The sequence below is a fragment of the Sciurus vulgaris genome, assembly GCF_902686455.1.
Source record: "Sciurus vulgaris genome assembly, chromosome: 6".
Taxonomy (NCBI): domain Eukaryota; kingdom Metazoa; phylum Chordata; class Mammalia; order Rodentia; family Sciuridae; genus Sciurus; species Sciurus vulgaris.
This window is the reverse complement of record NC_136466.1, coordinates 323,687-344,743: the sequence shown is the minus strand read 5'-3', so window position 1 is coordinate 344,743 and position 21,057 is coordinate 323,687. Positions and strand designations below refer to the sequence as shown.

The 21,057-nt window shown below is 62.9% G+C and overlaps 1 protein-coding gene across 1 annotated transcript in view; it reads left to right on the top strand.

The window, feature by feature from the left end:
- Positions 1–21,057, top strand: part of OBSCN (obscurin, cytoskeletal calmodulin and titin-interacting RhoGEF) — a 147,531-nt gene that overhangs the window by 81,812 nt on the left and 44,662 nt on the right. Inside the window, exons 34-55 of the mRNA XM_079143430.1 lie at positions 409–675; positions 819–1,085; positions 2,415–2,687; positions 3,088–3,354; positions 3,847–4,113; positions 4,208–4,471; positions 4,746–5,009; positions 6,844–7,107; positions 7,408–7,671; positions 7,979–8,242; positions 9,810–10,073; positions 10,542–10,805; positions 11,104–11,367; positions 12,224–12,490; positions 13,121–13,387; positions 13,515–13,787; positions 14,343–14,615; positions 15,046–15,242; positions 15,425–15,500; positions 18,672–18,944; positions 19,883–20,149; positions 20,747–21,019. Coding sequence (XP_078999556.1) covers positions 409–675; positions 819–1,085; positions 2,415–2,687; positions 3,088–3,354; positions 3,847–4,113; positions 4,208–4,471; positions 4,746–5,009; positions 6,844–7,107; positions 7,408–7,671; positions 7,979–8,242; positions 9,810–10,073; positions 10,542–10,805; positions 11,104–11,367; positions 12,224–12,490; positions 13,121–13,387; positions 13,515–13,787; positions 14,343–14,615; positions 15,046–15,242; positions 15,425–15,500; positions 18,672–18,944; positions 19,883–20,149; positions 20,747–21,019 — 5,619 coding nt within the window. The remainder of the gene's footprint in view (positions 1–408; positions 676–818; positions 1,086–2,414; positions 2,688–3,087; positions 3,355–3,846; positions 4,114–4,207; positions 4,472–4,745; positions 5,010–6,843; positions 7,108–7,407; positions 7,672–7,978; positions 8,243–9,809; positions 10,074–10,541; positions 10,806–11,103; positions 11,368–12,223; positions 12,491–13,120; positions 13,388–13,514; positions 13,788–14,342; positions 14,616–15,045; positions 15,243–15,424; positions 15,501–18,671; positions 18,945–19,882; positions 20,150–20,746; positions 21,020–21,057) is intronic.

Here is a 21,057-nt window from a genome sequence, read left to right as displayed (position 1 = left end):
GAGTGTCTTGGGGCCAAGCCCGGGATTCTGGTCTCTGATCCGTGACTGCCCACATGGCTGGTGATTCCCAGTGTGCACGGGTCACCTGCCAGTCCACCTGCCATGGCCACAGGGCCTACGCTCGGCTGGGAGTCCCTCCACATTTGGACCTGTGCTCTGGATGTACTCGCCTGGTGCAGACCACAGGGCTCAGTGTGCGAGACTCCAGTGGCCTGGGCTGCTGGGCTGTGTGCCTCCCCCTGGAGGCCAGGGCTCCCGAGGATGTCTGTGTGGGAGGCTGCTGGGGCCTGGGGTCCCAGGTGGTAGGTTCTGTGGTGTTGGTCCTGAGAGACAGACACTCCAGCTCCTGCCCCTGCCCCTGGCTGGGCATGCCTGGGCTTGTTGAGTAGACACCTTTGATCCCTCCAGAGAGGCCAGTGGACATCATGAAGCCCCTGGAAGACCAGCGGGCCACGCTGGGGGAGGACGTGGTGCTGAGCTGCGAGCTTTCGAGGGCAGGCACCCCGGTGCGCTGGCTGAAGGACGGGAAGGCCATCCGCAAGAGTCAGAAGTACGACCTCCTCCGCGAAGGCACACGGGCAGGGCTGGTGGTCCGCGCGGCCTCTCTCAAGGACTCGGGCGAGTACACGTGTGAGACGGACGCGTCCAGGAGCACGGCCAGACTCCGCGTGGAGGGTGAGGCCCCGGCCCCCTCGGCAGCCCTCCCTCCCGTGTCCCCGCGGCGGCCCTGCCTTAGCTCGGGGCCTCTGCTTCCGTGGCGCAGGGCTGCCCCGGGTGTGTGCGAGCCTCATGCCCCCCCATTCCGTCTTCTCTCCCAGAAAAGGCAAACCGGTTTACAGAGGAGCTGGTGGACCTGCAGGTGGAGGAGAAGGGCACGGCCGTGTTCTCCTGCAAGACGGAGCTGCCAGCTTCCACCGTGACGTGGCGCAAGGGCCTTCGGGAGCTGCGGGCCTCGGGGAAGCACACCTTGAGCCAGGAGGGCCTGGCCCTGCGGCTCACCATCCACACCCTGGAGCGGGCAGACAGCGACACCTACACCTGTGACATCGGGCAGGCGCAGACCCAGGCCCGGCTCCTGGTGCAGGGTGAGGGGCTGGCGGCCACGGTGCCCCTGCGTGGGGGCCCTCAGCACGGGGACTCCGGTGGGCCTGACCGAAATTGACCCTGGAGGCTCCGCTTGGCCCGCCCCAGCCTCTCTGTCTCTGAGGTGGAGGAGCTGAGCTGGGGCCGCCTGCGCCCCGCGTGCCTTTCCGTGAGCAAGTCAGTAGTGTCCGTTCTGCAGCAGGCCTGGCCTGCTGCACGTGCCCCAGGGCCCAGGCCTGTCCAGCCTCAGGCTCTGTGTTGGCCCACCTTCGTCCCTCTCACCCTGGAGGGGCAGCCTGGCCCAGATGCTGACAGCAGGGAGCCCAGGTGTGCTAGGGTGGAGCCCTCGGGTGACTGTTGGTAGGTCAGTCTAAACAGGCAGAGCAGAGTCTCCAGAGTAAGGGTGTCGCTCAGGACCAGCAGAGCGTGGCAGGGCCGCGTGAGCTAAGCGCTGCCAGGGAGGCCGAGGCTAGGGAAGGCTGGAAAGGCACAGGGAGGCTGCCTGAGCCGCCTGGCCCACACCTGGTGGTCTTGGAGACCCAGCAGGCGTTGGTGAGGGCGCTGGCGAGGTCGTCGCTGCGCAGCTGCTCTGTCCAGAGGTCTTGTCTGCGCTGCTGTGGGCTGAAGAACACAGCGACTTCTGTCCCGAGCCGCCGAGGTGCGGGGTTTGCCAGGCGCGGGGCGGGCGGGAGCCGCGAAGGCTTAAGAATGTGCCCACCGCAGAGGGGCAGGCGGAGCCTTCCCCAGCGGAACGTCCGGCTCTGATTTTGCCTGGGTCTGACAGGGAGCTTTCTTCTTGGATCATGGCCTCTCGCTCTGGCTGTGGGGATGTAATTGCCCCACTCCTATCTCCACGTGTGAATGGCAGTTTGCATCTGGTGTACTGGGTGAGGGCAACCATTTTTCTTTGTAGACAGGGAAATTGGAACTAAGAAGGGAAGGTCTGCGGTGGCCTGGGGTTGTGGGATGTCCCACCAGCACTGGGCAAGGGCAGCCCAGCCCTTCTAACCATGCCTTCTCCTGGCCCTGGCGTCCTGGGCTGGCATCTAGGGCCAAGTTTGTGGAAGTCCTTTCTGGGTCTGTCCTCAGGGAGTGGCAGAAGTGGGCATTCGAGAGCCTTTCAGAGGACCTGAGTGGGAGGAGTGGATTCGAGACTGAGAAGTTGACCTGAAACAGTTTTGGACTGCTTGGCCCGACGTGCATTGTTGTCTGGGTTTTGTCAACACAGACTGGTTAAGCGGTCCCTTGTGTGCTGCCGAGAGCCCTCCATGGGTCTGGGGAGAGCCAGACTTCCCTGGGCAGTGGCCCTGACGGCTGTCTGTACCCTACAGGGCAGAGGGTGCTCATCACGGAACAGCTGCAGGACATGGAGGTGCATGAGGGCTCCTCGGCCACGTTCTGCTGCCGCGTTGCCCCTGCTGACCACGAGCCCGTGCGCTGGTTCCTGGATGAGACCCCCTTGCATGCCAACGAACTCAATGAGATCGAGGTCCAGCCTGGGGGATACCATGTGCTCACACTGCGGCAGCTGGCGCTCAAGGACTCCGGCACCATCTACTTTGAGGCTGGTGACCAGAGGACCTCGGCCACCCTTCGGGTCACTGGTAGGTGTTGTGCCTCAAGGCCAGGGCCATCCCTGGTGGGAGTGTCACATGGTTCATGCTGTTCAGGGTGCAGCTTTGAGGAGGGACAGCAGCTCAGAGGGACGCTGGGCTGCGTGCTCAGCATAGGTGCAGGCTCACAGCTGCAGCAGATCAGCTGTCCTTGGGGGGTCGCGGAGGCACCCTGCTGGGAATGCTCAGAAGCGTGGTCACCATGCCTGCTGTTGGCCTGCTCCTGCCAGGGTGAGAGCTGTGCAGAGCCTGCCCTGTCCCCTCAACGTCCCCATCTGTGGCTGCAGCCTGAGGGAGCTGGCAGACACTGACGGGCATTGGCCATCTGCAGCTGGGCCCCCCTGCAGCAGGTCCACAACCCCAGACCTTGGCTCCTCTCTCTGTCCCCCAGAGAAGCCCAGCATCTTCTCGCGGGAGCTCACAGATGCCACGGTCACAGAAGGCGAGGACCTGACTCTCACGTGTGAGACTACTGCTCCCGGCACCCCTGTGCGCTGGACCAAGGACGGGAAGACGCTGCGGCCGTCTGCCCGGTGCCAGCTGAACTATGAGGGCTGCTGTGCCCAGCTGGTCATCGCAGGTGCCACCCCGCAGGATGGTGGGCGATACAAGTGTGAGGCTGGAGGGGCCTGGAGCAGCTCCATCGTCAGGGTCCACGGTGAGCCAGCGCCCAGTCTCCCAGTCCCCCTGGCAGGCGGCGGAGGACGGGCTGCACGGTGCCCCTCTGCTCCTGACCTGTGGAGCAGTCTCCTCCTGCTGGCTCCTGGCACCCCTGCTTTCTGGAGCAGTTACCCGGCCTCCCTTAGGTGGCCTGGGTCGCCCCAGCCCAAGGGGGATGAAAACAGGAGGCTTGGCTCCCAGCCCTGGAGGCTTGGGGTCTGAGGTCCCGGTGTTGCCGGACTGGTCCCTTCTGAAGCCCCCTGCCTGCATCCTGCGTGGCTGGCTGTGTGTCTGGAATTAGGGCCCACTTGACTGTGACCTGCCTTCTCTGCGTCTGCAGGCCCTGGGCCAGGCTGCAGCGCCTGCTTCTCAGGGCATGCTGGTCTGCCGCGCGCCTGCCCACGGGCTGCTCCTGGGCCCACCCTGGCTGAGAACCCGGTGGCGGGTGGGCTTCTGCTCAGGGAGGTGAGCAGGGCGCCTCTCTCCGCAGCTCGGCCGGTGAGGTTCCGGGAGGCGCTGCGGGACCTGGAGCTGCCGGAGGGTGGCGCTGCCACGCTGCGCTGCGTGCTGTCCTCCGTGGCCGCACCCGTGGAGTGGCGCCGTGGGGAGGACGTCCTGAGGTCCGGCGGCAAGTACTGCCTGCGCCAGGAGGGCGCCGTGCTGGAGCTGGTCATCCGGGACCTGCGGCCCCAGGACGGCGGGAGGTATTCGTGCTCCTTTGGGGACCAGACAACCTCGGCCACGCTCTCCGTGAAGGGTGAGCATCCCTGCTGCCCGCCCACAGGCTGGACTGGCTGCTTGGCATTTGCGGGACAAGGGTGATGTTCTCTGTGTCTTCTGGTCCTCCGCAGCGCTATCTGCCCAGTTCATAGGGAAACTAAGAAACAAGGAGGCCACGGAAGGGGCCACGGCCACGCTGCGCTGTGAGCTGAGCAAGGAGGCCCCTGTGGAGTGGAGGAAGGGGTCAGAGCCCCTCAGAGATGGGGACCGGCTGAGCGTGAGGCAGGAGGGGGCCGTGTGTGAGCTGCAAATCCAGGACCTGGCTGAGGAGGACGCCGGGGAGTATGTGTGCGTGTGTGGGCAGGAGAGGACCTCGGCCACATTGACCGTCAGGGGTAAGGACTGGTGTGGCCAAGCAGGTCATGTCCTGTGCCAAGCATGGACCTCACTGTCCACTGGCTTATTCCACATTCCCTCCTGTCTGTGCCACCCTCTTCCTGCTTCCTGGGATGTCATGTGTTCCAGGAGACTCTAGTGCCTGTGGTCAGCATCCCTCATACCACTCTGGCCTCTCCTGTTGCCCTGCTGGCCCTGTCTTGTCCTTTGGTCATGTGCTGTCTCCCAGCATCTCAGTGATCCTGAGAGTCTGTGTCTTCTGGCCCTCCCCAGCGCTGCCTGCCCACTTCATAGGAAGACTGAGGGGCAGGGAGGCCACAGAAGGGGCCACGGCCACGCTGCGCTGTGAGCTGAGCAAGGCGGCCCCCGTGGAGTGGAGGAAGGGGTCAGAGCCCCTCAGAGATGGGGACCGGCTGAGCATGAGGCAGGAGGGGGCCGTGTGTGAGCTGCAGATTCGGGACCTGGCCGAAGAGGACGCCGGGGAGTACCTGTGCGTGTGTGGGCAGGAGAGGACCTCGGCCACGCTGACCGTCAGGGGTAAGGACTGGTGTGGCCTCGGGCACAGGCTGCTGAGTGTCTGAGGATAGTCTCAGGTCCCCGCGTGCTCCTGTCCCCTGGGCCCTTGCTGCTGCTGTGCACTCTGCTCCTCAGCAGGCGTCCCATGCACTGTGGGCCTGGCTGACCAGAGCAGCAGAGTGGGCCACTCCCATCCCAGGGGTCACAGCTGGGGATGGGGATTTGGGTGAAGGCAAAGCACCAAGTGACACAGGAGGAGGCCTCCAGGGCCTGCATGCCAGGGAAGGAACAGCGGGAGATGGGAGGAGCAACGGAGGGCACAGCCGCCAGGCAGCTGCTGTGGGGGGCCGCCTTGTGGTGGGCACGGACCAGGTGTGTGTGGCCGAAGGATCTCCCCAGCTGCGCAGGGCCTCTCCAGGATGCTGCTGTCTCCGCTCCCACCTCGGGGGTCACGGAGGGACTCCTGGGGCGGTGGCGTGTTCTGGGTGGGGCAGGGCCACCTGTTCACATCCTGCTGTAGCGGTGGCTCCCTCCGTCTGCACGGGTGCTGGAGACCTGTGTGGAGAGGCCCCCTCAAGAGCGTGGGCAGAGCACCATCCTGCACAGGCGCTACCGGGGGGCAGAGGCACTGTGCACGCAGCCCGTCCTGTGGCTGCAGGAAGCTGGGAAGGGGTCCAGGGGAAGCTGCTCCCTCCCTCTGCTCTGGGAGATGCTGCCTATGGCTGAGAAGTGGGGCTTTGCTGACCACCTGAGAGCCGCTTCCAGAGCTGGGCATGGCCAGGAAGGACAAGAGGGTGCACAGCCTGCCCGGGCCCTTCTAGAGAGCACTGCACTTTCTAAAGTTACCCAGATGCCCGAGACACTATGCCTCAAGGCCTGGGGCAGATGGACTGGGCCCTCTAGGAGCCCCAGGTTCTGGCTGGTGGCGGAGGGTCCTAGCCTGAGTGCAGAGGAGCCAAGCTGGCCTCCTTCCTCTGTGGCCGCCACTTCTGCTGCCTGGGGCTGGGCCATTTGTTAGTTGTGGGTTTTGTCATCAGCTCCCCTGTGCTCAGGGGAGCTTGCTGGCTCTGTGAACCAAGACCAGGGCCCTGTGGCTGCATGCTTCAGGTGATGGTCCCAGGGGCAGAGTGGTGGCTTCTCTCCCTGGCCAGGGTGTCCTTTTCCTGGTCTGCCCTGGAAGGTGGAGTAGGGTATGACTTCATGGGAAGGTTTCAAGCAGCCTATTTGATGTCCCCAACCATCCGTCAAGAGCATTAAACAGCTGTGACAGAACCTCAGAAGAGGCCCCAGCCAGGGTGTGGTCTGAATGGAGCCACTGGCCAGGCGAGGCCCTGAGTCTGCTGCTCTGCACAGTCGGAGCTGCCAGGCCATGGAGGAGGCTGTGCTGGGGAGCCGACTCTCAGCCTCTGTTCCCGCCCGTCTGTCTGGGCCCCGTGACTTTCTGTGGGCCTCTCCTCATGCTGGGGTCCTCTTCCACATCTGTGCTGGCCTGCACATGAGTGGATCGGTCAGTCTGCCATCTGACCCACTGGCTGCTGTCCCCTGTGTCCCTGCGTACAAGCTTCTATTCCTGTTTCTGGAGTGGTTTGCATTATTGAGTGTCATGTCCTGCCCCGCCCATGATCCCAATGTTCTTTGTGGTCTCCTTGGGCCAGTCCAGTTCAGGCCAGGCATGTGGTCACGGAAGCCTGGAATGGAATGGCCGGGTGGTGCATGGGCTGGACCCTGGGAAGCCACAGCCCAGAGCCTAGCACCTGGCGTGTCCAGCTGGGCCCATGTCCTCTCTGTGCTGTCTGTGGCTTGTCTCCTCCACATACTCAGAGCATAATTGTGTTGGTGTCTTTCTGGCCCCCAGCCCTGCCCGCCAGGTTCACAGAGGGTCTGAGGAATGAGGAGGCCGTGGAAGGGGCCACGGCCACGCTGCGGTGTGTGCTGAGCAGAGAGGCCCCTGTGGAGTGGAGGAGGGGGACGAAGACACTCAGGGAAGGTGACAGACACAGGCTGAGGCAGGAGGGGGCCGTGTGTGAGCTGCAGATTCGGGGCCTGGCCAAGGAGGACACCGGGGAGTACACATGTGTGTGTGGGCAGGAGAGGACCTCGGCCACGCTGACTGTCAGGGGTAAGGACTGTGTCCTCATGGGCTTGTGGCTTGGTGTCTTCATGTGGTCCACTGCCACCTCTGCCTCCTCTTGGCACAACTCCTGTGTGGTCTGTGGCCCTGTCCTCTGCCTCCTCCTGTTCTTGTCTGTGCACTGTGTTGTCTTCCCGCTGGCCTCTCGCTTCTCTTCCTGTCTGTGTGTTGGTTCATCACTCACGCCGTGGTCCTGTGGCAGTGTGTGTGTGGCTCTGTGTGGGTCACCTTTGCCACCGGAATCCTCCAGAGTGCACGTGTTCTCAGTGACTGCTTGGCCCTCCCCAGCCCTGCCCGCCAGGTTCACAGGAGACCTGAGAGGCCAAGAGGCCATGGAAGGGGCCACGGCCACGCTGCGCTGTGAGCTGAGCAAGGTGGCCCCCGTGGAGTGGAGAAAGGGGTCAGAGCCCCTCAGAGACGGGGACAGGCTGAGAGTGAGGCAGGAGGGGGCCGTGTGTGAGCTGCAGATCCAGGGCCTGGCTGTGGCAGATGCTGGGGAGTACACGTGCGTGTGTGGGCAGGAGAGGACCTCGGCCACGCTGACCGTCAGGGGTAAAGACCTCGTGTGGCCGTGTGAACCTCCAGCTGGTGTGTGCACACTCTCTGCCTCCTGCCGCCTGCATCCACACGTGGCCCAGCTCCTGTGGCAGCCCTGCGGCCACCTGTCCATTCTCAGTTCTCATCAGGGGGCTGTGTGTGCCCGCCCCTCCTCCATCCTCTCTTCCTGAGGGACCCTTGCTCCCTCCCTTCTGTCCAGCCACTCCCTTGTTCGCATGCTGGTCCTTTGGCATTGCGTGGCCTCTGTGGCTCAGTGTTCCCAGATAGCCCATGTTCTCAGTGACCACTTGGCCCTCCCCAGCCCTGCCCGCCAGATTCACAGAAGACCTGAGAAGCCAAGAAGTCACGGAAGGGACCACGGCCACGCTGCGGTGTGAACTAAGCAAGGCGGCCCCCGTGGAGTGGAGGAAGGGGTTTGAGACCCTCAGAGACGGGGACAGGCACAGGCTGAGGCAGGAGGGGGCCGCATGTGAGCTGCAGATCCAGGGCCTGGCTGTGGCAGATGCCGGGGAGTACGTGTGCGTGTGTGGGCAGGAGAGGACCTCGGCCACGCTGACCGTGAAGGGTAATGACCACTGTGGCCTCCCGAGGGACACCTGTCTCCTGTCCTCTGCCTGCAGTCTCTGTCCGTGTCTCTCCCTGTTGTCCTCGTCCCCTGCCGGCCCTCTAGATGCCTAGCCCTCAGGACCAGGCCCGCCTGACATGAAGGGTGGACGGCACTCTGCTTGAACTTGGCGCTGTGTCTTGCGAACCTTCCAAGGTTGCGGTCTGTCCCTTGGCCTGAGTGGAGGTGGCCGGGCCCTCTGAAGCCGAGCAGGGGACAGGCGCGTGCTCAGCCAGGCCTAGGGCAGTGGCACCCTGCCCTTCTGATGGCCTTTGTGGCCATCCTCTGCTCCCAGGGAGGCTCGTGTGCGGCGGTCACCCTGTGGGGGCCAGAGGCCTGGCAGCTTCCTTCCTCTGGAGACTGCGGCCACATTCCTGCTCTGTGGAATTCTCAGCCAGGCATGGTGACACGCGTCTCATCCGAGCGACTCAGGAACCCGAGGCAGGGGGATGAGAGTTGAGGCCAATCTCAGCAACTTAGCAAGGCCCTCGCCTAAGCAGCGGCGCGCCCTGGGTTCAGCCACCAGCACCGAGCACACAGGTGTCTTCGGAGCCCTTTCTGGCTTGCGGTTCGTGGGGTGTCAAGCCCCTGGCAGGTGGCCCCCAGGCATTCCTGTTCCCCTGCTGTCCTGGCTCCTGGGAGTGCTGCGTGGTCAGGAGCCACGTGACCTCCGGCCACGTCTGCAGTGTGGGTTGCAGGTGCTCCTCGGGCGTCGAGCGCTGGCTCCGTGTCGGCCGACAGTTCTTTCTTCCGTTTCTGTCTGTCTGCTCACACTCTCCTCTGAGCCGTAGGGAGACTCCAGGCCACACCTCCCACACTTGGCCAGCATTCTCGCCAGCTGGACCTTCGGCCTTGCTCTTTCCCAGTGCTGCCCCCTGGCGCCCTGGAGCACAATCTGGCCCAGTTCTGGGCCACCTCCCAGCCAGGGGCACCTTCTTCCCTTCCCAGGAGCGTGTCCCCATTTCCATCCGGTTCCCGGCCAGAAGCACCGTGCTAACGGTCTGCATTTCCAGTCAGGCGCTTCATGGCCGCCTGGGCTTCTTCTAGCATAACCTCCAAAGTCCTCCAGACTCTGGCCATCACCCCAGTTCCAAGGCCAGCTCTAGTTTTGAGGTTTTATAGCAGCACCCCACTCAGGGGCTGAGGACAGTGTGGTTGGAACCAGGAGGGGAATCCGTCTGTGAAGCAGGGAGACTCCCTGGGAGCTGCCTCGCACGGGGTCCCCGGGAGAGGTGTTGCCTCACTGCACAGGTGTGTGGACTCAGAGCTGGAGGCCCCGGCACGCATCCCAGTGATGAGCAGATGTGGGTGGGACGAGGTGCCCTTGGAGAAGACGAACCTGGAACGGAGCCCCACTCCCAGCCACTGCGCATGAGCAGGCACAACGCAGGCCCTCGCTCAGACCTCAGGGTTCCGCCAGCTCCACGACCCACCAGCTGTCCCGCTTCATTTTCCTTCTGGATGTTCGGGTCTTGAGCTCAGCGCCTGAAAAAGGTTTGATGGTGCCTGTCCATCTGATCCTTCCTAGCCCTGCCTGCACAATTCACTGAGGATCTGAAGCCCAAGGAGGCCGTGGAAGGGGCCACAGCCACACTGAGGTGCACGCTCAGCAGAGAGGCCCCCGTGGAGTGGAGGAAGGGAGCGAAGACCCTGACCAGTGGGGACAGAGTCCGCCTGAGGCAGGAGGGGGCCGTGTGTGAGCTGCAGATCCGGGGCCTGGCCATGGCGGACGCTGGGGAGTACTCGTGTGTGTGCAGGGAGGAGAAGACCTCAGCCACGCTGACCGTCAGGGGTAAAGACCACGTGGTTGAGCAGATCCGTGTTCTGGTACCCTCGTGCTGACCTCGTGCCTTCCATCCGCTCAGTCCACCTTCTCTTCCGGGGTCTGTGACACCCCTTCTCACCCCTGCGTGGGACTGCAGCCAGCACCCATCCCTCAGCCCCCAACGTCCATCCTGTCGGCCTGTCCTCGTCCTTGTCATGTCCTGTCCCCCAGAGTCCCCAGCACATTGAGGCTCTTCAGTGCTTCAGACCCCTCTGGCCCTGCATGTCAGGTTCACATGGAAAGAGGCCTGAGGAGGCTGCAGGGAGGCCAGGGCCATGAGTGCTCAGGTTGCACAGGGGGAAGCCTCAGGTCATGGCGCCCAGCACACACAGTGGGGGGCTTGTGTCCAGTTGTTTCATGTCCTTTCTGTTGTCCACGTCCATCCCCCCACGTGCTTGGAGAGCATGACTGCATCCATGTCTTTCTGGCCCTCAGCCCTGCCCGCCAGGTTCACAGAGGGTCTGAGGAATGAAGAGGCCGTGGAAGGGGCCACGGCCACGCTGCAGTGCGTGCTGAGCAGAGAGGCCCCAGTGGAGTGGAGGAAGGGGGTGAAGACCCTTAGCAGTGGGGACAGGCACAGGCTGAGGCAAGAGGGGGCCATGTGTGAGCTGCAGATCCGGGACCTGACCGTGGAGGACGCTGGGGAGTACCTGTGCATGTGTGGGCAGGAGAGGACCTCGGCCACGCTGACCGTCAGGGGTAAAGACCTCGTGTGGCCGTGTGAACCTCCAGCTGGTGTGTGCACACTGTCTCTGCCTCCGCCGCCTGCATCCACACGTGGCCCAGCTCCTGTGGCAGCCCTGTGGCCACCTGTCCGCTCCTCCTCTGGGCTTCTGTCACCTCTCCTGCTGAGGCTCACATCCACCTCACTGCCCACTCTGTTCCTCCCTGGTTACTTGCTTCTTTCCACATCTGTACCCATGACCCACCTGTCCACACCGCGGTCCTCTGACAGTGTGTGGCCCCATGTTCTCAGTGACTGCTTGGCCCTCCCCAGCCCTGCCCGCCAGATTCACAGAAGACCTGAGAAGCCAAGAAGTCACGGAAGGGACCACGGCCACGCTGCGATGTGAACTAAGCAAGGCGGCCCCCGTGGAGTGGAGGAAGGGGTCTGAGACCCTCAGAGACGGGGACAGGCACAGGCTGAGGCAGGAGGGGGCCGTGTGTGAGCTGCAGATCCAGGGCCTGGCTGTGGCAGATGCTGGGGAGTACGCGTGCGTGTGTGGGCAGGAGAGGACCTCGGCCACGCTGACCGTCAGGGGTAAAGACCTACCGTGACTGTGTGTCTTGTTTGGGTTTCTGCCCTTGCTCGGTGTCCAGCCCTGGCTATGCTGCCCCAGAGGGAGGGTGCTCTTTCCCTCTGTCTTGTGCTGTTTCTCTGTCCTGCTTGGTGTTCGGTCACAGCACTGCCCAGAGTCCCCCTAGTGACCTCACATGGCCAACTGTCATGGAGCGACAGAATTACCACCTGTTTCTCCAGTCACATTTTGTCATTCCTAGTCTGAGTCTCTGTGTGCTATGTACAACCCTAGTTCTCTTCTGGGGGCCGGGCATTCTGATGCCCAGGGAGGGTTCCCCGGGCACAGCTCAGCATCTCGGGTGTGGGGAACGGTCCTGCCCTGGGGTCACAGGGACAGCCTGGCCTGCGGTGGGGAGTTGCGGCCCTTCCCTGGGGACTGAGGAGATGCAGCTGTGCCCTAGGGTCTGGCCTGGGAGACACAATGCCCTGCCCTGTGTCGCATCCCTGTCCTGGGGTTGGGAGGAATAGGGCCTTGTCTTACCCTCTGGTCTGGGGCGGCTATTGCCCTCTTCTGTGGTCTTGGGGAAATGACCCCTCCCTGGTGGGAGTGGGGCAACAAGGCTTGCCCTGGCCATATGACCATATGCCTGGACTTGGCCCTGCCCTGGGTGGTCCGAGGGGGACACAGCCCTGCGGTAGGGCTGGAGTTTCTGAGAGGGAGGCTGGCATTAGGAAAACCTGGGTGGGTGCTAGCTTGGCTCCCAGCGCCCTCACCTTCCCCCGGCCCGTGGGTGCCACCCAGACCGTCCTGTGGAGGGAGGCCAAGGGGCTGCAGGGCCGGCTGCGTGCCCGTCTTGACCCTGTCTCCCACCCGCAGCTCCACAGGCTGTGTTCCGGGACCCACTCCAGTGCCTGCAGGCAGAGGAGGGCTCCACGGCTAGCCTGCGGTGCGAGCTGTCCCTGCCCACCGCCACCGTGGTCTGGAGCAAGAGCGGCCTGGAGCTGCAAGCTGACGGGCGCCGGGAGCTGCGGCAGCGGGGCTGCACCGCGGAGCTGGTGCTGCGGGACCTGCGCCGCGAGGACGCGGGCGAGTACAGTTGTGCCTGCGGCTCCCAGGTCACCAGCGCCACCCTCACGGTCACAGGTGGGCGACCCAGGCATGGCGAAGGACCGGGTGGGCGCAGATTCCTTTCTACCCTCAGACTGCAGCCCCACCTGGGGGTCCCGGCGTAGAGGACCCGGCTCGGAGGGGCGGGGCGGACCTGCCCTAAAGCTCCGCCTGCCCCTCCCACCTCGCGGCACTGCCTGTCCAGTTGCTTCCTGCGCCCACCGGGGCGTGGGTTCCTTGGCCGCGCAGTTTCGCTGAGACCAATCGTTCTCTCCCCCTTCCCCGGAGGCCCCTCCTCCTCCGCAGTTCCGCGGTTGTTCTGCTGGCCGTGCCCCGATCCCGCCCCGCTGCCCCAGAGCTGCGCCCACTGTTCATTTCCAGCGTCGGGCGCAGCTGCGCTCCTGAGGTCCTGCCTCTGTGGAAGCCGCTCGGGTGTGCCCCACCCCTCCATATTCGCGCCAGGACCTCCCTTACCTGGGGAGAGGAGAGACCTCCGGGGGCAGTAGTTTCGCCAGCGCGGTCCCTCCTCTGCCCCATACGGTTGCCCAGTTGTTGCCCATGGGTGTGCCTTGTGGGTCCGACTCTAGATTTGCCGGATGTGGTTTTCTGCCTACCGGGTTCGCGGTCTTAGGAACTCGCTTTCACCATCTTTTTCCTGCCCCGCAGCTGCGCCTGTGCGGTTCCTCCGGGAGCTGCAGGCCTTAGAGGTGGATGAGGGAGCTACAGCGCACCTGCGCTGCGAGCTGAGCCAGGCGGGCGCGAGCTTGGAGTGGCGCAAGGGCTCCCTGCAGCTCTTCCCCTGCGCCAAGTACCAGATGGTGCAGGAGGGCTCCGTCGCCGAGCTGCTTGTGCGTGGGGCCGAGCAGGAGGATGCCGGCGACTACACCTGCGACGCCGGTCAGGCGCAGACCACAGCCTCCCTTTCCGTTCGCTGTGAGCTGCCCACAGGCCCCTGTGCTTCCCCAGCAGCCTCATACCTCATGGGGCGGGCAGGCGCCTTGCTCAGGGCAAGCCCGAGGCTGGAACCTGTAGTCCTGAGCTGTCCTTTCTGATCCCCCAGCCCCCAAGCCCAAGTTCAAGACCCGGCTGCAGAGTGTGGAGCAGGAGGCAGGTGGTGTGGCTCGGCTGTGTTGCCAGCTGAGTGAGGCCGAACCAGGGGCCTCAGTGCAGTGGCTAAAGGAGGGCGTGGAGCTGCCCATGGGCCCCAAGTATGAGATGCGCTGCCAAGGGGCCACTTGCGAGCTGTTGGTCCACGGGCTGGAGGTCAAGGACACGGGAGAGTACGCCTGTGTGGTGGGTGGCCAGAAAACCCTGGCCTCCCTCAGGGTCAAAGGTGAGCCAACCAGGACTCCAGAGTGGAGGGTGAACCCTCCCTGCCATGGCCACTCCCTGATAGCTCCCCTAGGGGCACACCTGGCTGTAACGGGTGCAGCTCAGGTGGTGGAGGTCCCACAGGTTCCAGGTGCTCTTCTCCCTACACCATCCCCCATGCAGATCCTCCAGGAGATGGCTTTTGGGGGTGGGCACGAAGCCCTCAGCCCCAAAGGCTGTGCTCCTTCCTGTCCCCCAGCTGGCAGTGGGCTGGCCTGACCTGGCCTGGGTGGCCCTTTCTGAGCACCTATTTGCTCTTTCTGAAGGGCTTATTTTCCTGGTGGCCTGGCCAGGATAGGGCCTGAGCAGTATGGGGCTGAACAGAGCCTCATACACTGTCCTGCAAGAGCTGTACCCTTGGCCTAGCAGGGGCAGGTGACCCAGCCATCTTTGGACTCCTTGAGGGAAGCAGCTGGCAAATGCCACCAAGGCAGGAGAGCCTAGGTGGCCAGGAGGCTTTCTAGAGGGGCATGGCAGCCTGGTGCAGGTGTAAAGGGACCCCTCTTGCCACCCCCAGAGCCCGAGGTTACCATCGTGAGGGGCCTGGTGGATGCTGAGGTGCAGGCTGACGAGGACGTGGAGTTCAGCTGTGAGGTGTCCCGGGCGGGGGCCACTGAGGTGCAGTGGCGCCTCCAGGGCCTGCCACTGCAGAGCAACGAGGTGACAGAAGTGGCTGTTCGGGATGGCTGCACCCACACACTCCAGCTGAAGGGCGTGACACTCGAGGATGCCGGTACTGTGTCCTTCCACGTGGGCAGCCACACATCTTCTGCTCAGCTCACTGTCAGAGGTAGCCAGCTCTGGGTGGGCCTATCCTGTCACTGCCCCTGGAGGAAGTCCCAGTCCCAGGCCCTATTGGGGACAGAGATGGACAGCAAGGGTGCTGGGTGTGACAGGGAGGGGCGCCGCAGTCAGGGTGCAGGGGTCCGGGCTGATGGCTGAGTTATGTGGTGGGAGGCAGTGGTGGACTACCCAGAGGTCCATCAGCGTGAGAACTCAGGTTTCCATCCCCTACGCCTCATGAAGGGCACGGCAGACCGAGGCCCAAGCCCAGTCCTCAGCCGTCTTGGCATCTCCATGGGTCAGAGCCCTGGCTCGAGGAAGGAACTGAACATACCCCACGTGCTGTCTTCAGAACTGGGGCAGGGACGTGGAAGCTCTGCTGGAGGAGCAGGCCTTCTGGGCACAGGGGCTGACACTCATGCCCACCCTGTGTCCAATCCCAGAGGTGACCATCCTGGAGCCCCTGCAGGACATGCAGCTGAGTGAAGGCCAGGATGCCCACTTCCGGTGCCGGCTGTCCAGGGCCTCAGGCCAGGAGGCCCGCTGGGCTTTGGGAGGGGTGCCCCTGCAGGCCAACGAGATGAACGACATCACTGTGGAGCAGGGCACCGTTCACCGGCTCACTCTGCACAAGGTGGGGCTCTAGGACCGGCCCCCCTGGACGGGAAGGTTCCAACTCCATTCAGAAATACCCTGCGGTAGGGGATTGGTTGGGGAGGTGATGAGCCCCATCACTGGGGACTGGCTAGGCGGATTAGCCCTTTCTGGTCAGGATGAGGTGACCAGGGCTGAATGTCTTCCTCCCTGTGTCCTCAGGTGACCCTTGAAGATGCGGGAACCATCAGTTTCCAAGTGGGCTCATGTAGCTCAGAAGCCCAGCTGAAGGTCACAGGTGGGCAGCTCCCTCCCACACCCAGGCCCTCACTTGTGGATACCTCTGTTTTCTGGGCACCACAGCATTTTACATGTTGGCAGCTGGTGTGTGTGTGTGTGTGTGTGTGTGTGTGTGTGTACAGAAATCCCAGATTCAGCAGTTTCCAGTTTCTGATCATTACATCGTAGGCTGAGGTAGGCTGGTGAAGAGCTTGAGAAATGTTGGGTGTCGGGGGCCACAAGCCAGGGTTGGTGCTGTCTGAGGGAGAGCCCGGCTGCCACGGGCTTGGCCCTGAGGTGGAGGTGGGGCCTTCTGGACTCAGCTTCCTGTGCTTGCCACTCTGATATGGGCTATGTGTATGCACACATATCCACATTAATATGCCCTTGGCATGCCAAACAGGCTCAGAGGTGTGGATGCAAGAGCTTCCCCATGACATCTGTGTGGATTCAGGCATGGTGTGCATGGCCCCAGAACGTAAACAGGATTTTAGGAATCGTCAACTTGGATTGTGCCGTGATTCCAGAACTGGTCACCCCTGAGTGCCTTCCCTCGCTGCCCTATTCCTGGTTCTCACACCAGCCACTCCACACCAATCATTCATTCATCCATCCACTCATCAGCCACCTCTCCATCCTTCTACCATCCATTCATCTCTATTCATACATTCGTCAATCATCCATCAACTATTCATCCATTTACTACCTCCCCCATCCACTGTCCATTCACTGACCCATTATTCATCCATCCATCCCTCCACCTTCCATTTATCTATTACCTACCTCCTGCACCTAGCTATCCATGCACCTTTCTACTCATTGTTTCTGACCATCCATTGATCACCCATTCGTCATCCGTCTGTCCATCCACTAACCCATTAACTATCCATCTGTCTACCCTCTACCTCTACCAACCACCATCAAACCATTCACCCATTCACCATCAAACAAATCCCTGCCCTTGGTCAAGTCTTGGACCTCAAAGAGGGCCACAGGTAGCTTTGCCCTCAAGGATTCCCCAGTCTGCTTGGAGGAGCTGGACATGGAGACAGTGAATTCTGAATCCCATGCTCTCCTCCCCCAACACCTCAAGAGTGGACAGACATGGTCAGTTCTGCAGACGGGGGGCTGGGAAAAGCTGTGAGGGCCTTTGGTCGAGTGATGAGAAGTGCCATGGGTGTCCTGAGTGGGAGCAGTGCAGGAGGGGCCTGTGAGTCCCTGGGGTGATGGCTCTGAGGGGGACACAGGGGCTCTGTGTCCCCAGCCTGGGAACCATGGCTCCTGCATGCATACCTCACTGTGGCCTGGGGGGGCTGGGCGTGTGGATGGAGGTCCAGGCTCGGGAGCTGGTAATGTGGACAAGGCCCAGGAGCTGGCCAGGCAGTACGTTTGGGGAAGGGAGTTGAGGGCAGATGCGAGCGGGTACTGGTGTGTCCATGAGGAAGAGTGTGGCAAGGCTCTGGAAGAGGGTCTGCTGGGGTGGGCATGGGGCGGGCCGGGGCTGCCCTGCACGGCACTGTTCTGATGGGTCCTGGTGTCTCTGCAGATGGTGCCTGCCTGCTCCCTCGTGGCCTCACGCCATGGTAGAGGCCTCTTACCAAGCTGGCAGCGTCCATGTCCTCACGAGGCAGCCCCAGGATGGCATGTGAAAAGTGCTGGGGTGGTCGGCCTCCTCCTGCCTGGCCCGGGCAGCAGGTGGTGCAGGAAGTCTCTGGTCGCGTCCTGCCCTCTGGCCTGCGGGGAATGGGAGGATCAGCTATGGGCACTGGTGGTCTGGGAGTGCTCTCAGTTCCTCTCCCTCCGGCCACCCTGAGTGTCCATCTGAGAGGTGGATGGGATGGAGCCTATGTGGAGGGTACTGGTGGGCAGCAGCCATGATTCACCTGGGAAGGCCCTGGGCTCCAGCTTCCATGGGGCAGGGATAAGGACAGTCGGATCCGCATCAGGGCCCTGAACCCTGAGGCTACAGGGACCTCAGAGGACAACTAACTGGACGAAGTGCTCTCTCGGGAGGGAAGAAGCATTTGCTTCCTCCCCCAGGGATGGAGAGATCTCCTTTTGAGGCCAACCATTGCCCTCTGAGAGAAGCAGGCCCTGGGGCCTCTCCTTCCTGCCCCACCCTGGGTCAGATGAGGCACCATCACAGTCATGGGCTTGGGGCTCGTCCGTTCTCCTGATGAGCAGGGTGCGATGTGTGGCACGGCCCCCTGTGGGTGAAACCCGGAATGTTCTGGCAGGGCGTGAGCTGGGCTGGCTGTGGTGGCCTGTGTCTCCTCTTGTGGCGAGGGTGGATTTCTAGACCCCGGGGCTCAGGTCGTGCTAGGCCCCAGGGTGGCCCTCACCAGTGACTCCCAGCACTGGGCCAGCACATCCCCTTTCTGACCCCGTTCTAGAGGACACTCACTGTCCTGTGCTCTCTCAACCCAGAACACTTGACCAGACACTCGCCGCACATAAGCAGCTCTCCAGTGGACACCCACCGGGTGTCCTGTAATTCTGGGTGACACTGTCCACCCAGAGTTAGCACAGACCCTGCCAGCTAAGGGCTCAGTCCCATGGGCTTTGCCCGGCTTCAGAAGCCAATCCCAAATCTCAGGTTGCTATCCAAATTCTAAGTGGCTCCTAGTGGGGCCTCCCACTGCCCCTCCTCAGCCTTGACCAGTTTGCTAGGACAGCTCACAGAAGTCAGGGACCCACTCACCCTGACTAGCTTGTCACAGAGGATCCCGCTCAGGGATAGCCTGGTGGAGGACATGCATGGGGAAAGGACCTGGATTCCATGCCCTCTCTAGGCCGCCCTCCCCACCCAGGTTCACCACTGTGGAAGCTCATCTGGTCTTTTTAAGAGATTATTTTATGGAGGATGATTCCAATCACCCTGCTTTCTCAGAGGATGGGGCTGGACCTTGTAACCCTATAATCACTTGATCTTCCTGGTGAGGAGCCCCTTCCTGAAGCTATCTCAGGGTCCAGCCTGAGTCACCTCCCTGACATAATCTCAGGTGTGATTGGGGAAAAAAAGCCTGTTCCGTATAACAAAGGCACTTGCATCATGTAGGAAATTCTGTAGGGCTGGGAGCTCTGGGCCAGGAATGGGCACAGACCAAATCTACTGCCATACCACACTCCTGCAGCAGCAAGCCCAGTGCCCTGGGGATGGACCCAGCCCTCCTTCTTGCCCTCTGTGCAGAGGCAGCGCCCAGCCTGGTCCATGGCTTGCAGAGTGTGGACGTCTTCGCAGGGGAGGTGGCCACGTTCTCCTGTGAGGTGTCTCGTGCGGGTGGGCCAGAGGCCCGCTGGTGGCTGGATGGCACCTTGCTGCAGGACAGCCCCCAGAGTGCCATCGCTGTGCGCGATGGGACCTTCCACTCCCTCACACTCTCAGACCTGGGGGTGGCCGACTCGGGCACCGTCACCTTCCGCTCAGGGCCCCTGGTCTCCACAGCCAAGCTGTTGGTCAAAGGTAGTGACCACTGGGGACCTCCCCATGCTGGTGCTTCTGCCCTGCTGCCACACGCTTCCTGCAGACTCCTGGGGAAGGGGGGTGGGGACTGAGGGTGGGGACTGTTCCCAGAGCCAGAGGCCAGGCATCACTCCAGGTGTGCCACCTACCCAGGGCAGTGCCCCAGTAGGCACAGTGAGCAGCCTCCTGCCTCTCTTCCTGAGTGGGAGGTCTCGGCTTGGTGAGGTTCATCTGGAAGCTGGGCCCACTCCCACCTGCCATGTAGGTCTAGGGCACTGCTGCCAGCTTGGCTGCCCATCAATGGCCAGCCCCTTCAGGACCTTCCTGGGCTTCTGAGGAGAGGCCCATGCTATTGGCCCTGGCCCACCTGTCCCTGCTCATATTTGCTGCCCTGCTGGGGGCTCAGTTGGAATCTGTGCCCTTCCGAGGAGGAGCTGGCCAGATAGGGAGAGCAGCAGGCTGCCAGCAGCTCCCCAGCCCCTTCCCAGAGCTCCACCTGGTGCCTCTGACAGCAGATCACGGAAAATGTGTTCAGATTTCATCAAATGGAAATGGGTGGGGGCCGGGGGTGGGCAGCAAGGCCCCCAGAGAGGGGTGAGCTGGGCTGGGGCTCTGGACTCTGAGGCAAGCCCCTGGGCACCCAGAGGAGCCTTTCCAGTGGGGTGTGTTTCTGGTGGGCAGCAGGTGTGTGGGGCCAGAGGAGCCCTGCCTGGACAAGTGAAGCCTGGACACTGGTGGGGTGCAGCCTGTCTGATGTGGAGGGCTCTGAGCTGCTGTGTGGGTTCCCTTCCTGGCCACCTGTCAGGCAGCTGCTGCTCGGCCGTCGCCATGAAGTCCCATGCTTGCAGCCGCTGAAGCCACTAACACTGAGCAGGGTGGGTGGGCCACAGTGGCGCTGTTCCTTGGGGCTGACGCGTGTCCGGCGTGTTGGCCGACAGATCCTACGGTGGAGGTGGTCAGTGCCATGCAGGACCTGGCAGTGGAGGAGGGCGGCTCGGCCGAACTCCTCTGCCAATACTCGCGGCCCGTGCAGGCCACATGGAAGATGGACGAGCGGGAGGTACACGCAGATGGGCACCGTGTCATCATAGAGCAGGACTGGACCGTGGCCAGGCTGACCTTCAGGCCGGCCCTGCCCTGTGACAGTGGCATCTATTCTTGTGAGGCCGCAGGCACTCGTGTGGTGGCACTGCTGCAAGTGCAAGGTGAGGCCACCTGGCGGGCAGCCCAGGTCCAGCTTGGCTTGGCGTGGCTCTGGCCATGCAGCAGTGGTGGAGTGGCAGGCCACGGCAGGTGACTATGCAGCTGGGAACAGGCCTGGGAGGGCAGGCCACCCGCCCGGCCCCGCACAGTGGCTGGATCAGGGCATGCGCTGCCGAGCTTGTGCTGCTGGGAGGAACCGAGGTCAAGAGTCCCAGAGGGAGGGGAGGGCAGAGGACCAAGGACATGGAGGCCTGGTGGGCAGGGCAGTGTGGGGTTGTGCCTGAGCTGTAGCAGGTCCTGCAGTGCTGCTGGGGTGTGTGCACAGGGTGTGTCCATCCCTGTGACTGAGTGGTTAGGTGGTGTGAGTCTGCAGCCCGTGAGCACCTGTGAGTTCTCAGCTGTGCAGTGGGTCCCCTGTGGTCAGGAGCCCACTGTGGGTGTGAGGTGCCCGAAGGTGGGCAGGGTGTGGCAGAAACACCACAGGCCCTGGTTTCCACCTCCCGATGCCGCTGGTGACCTTCTGTTTGCCCTTTGTGGTTTGGGGGGCTCCCCCAAGGAACAGTGTGGTTAGCAGGCCCTGAGCCGTGCTCTCCCTGCAGCCAAGAACACGGTGGTCCGGGGCCTGGAGAACGTGGACGCGCCAGAGGGCGGTGAGGCGTTGTTTGAGTGCCAGCTGTCCCGGCCGGAGGTGGCTGCCCACACCTGGCTGCTGGACGACGAGCCTGTGCACACCTCAGAGGACGCAGAGGTGGTCTACTTTGAGAACGGGCTGCGGCACCTACTGCTGCTCAAAAACCTGCGGCCTGAGCACAGCTGTCGGGTGACGTTCCTGGCAGGGGATGTGGTCACATCTGCGTTTCTCACCGTCAGAGGTGACTCTGATGAGGGGGCGGGAGACCCCTCCCACAGG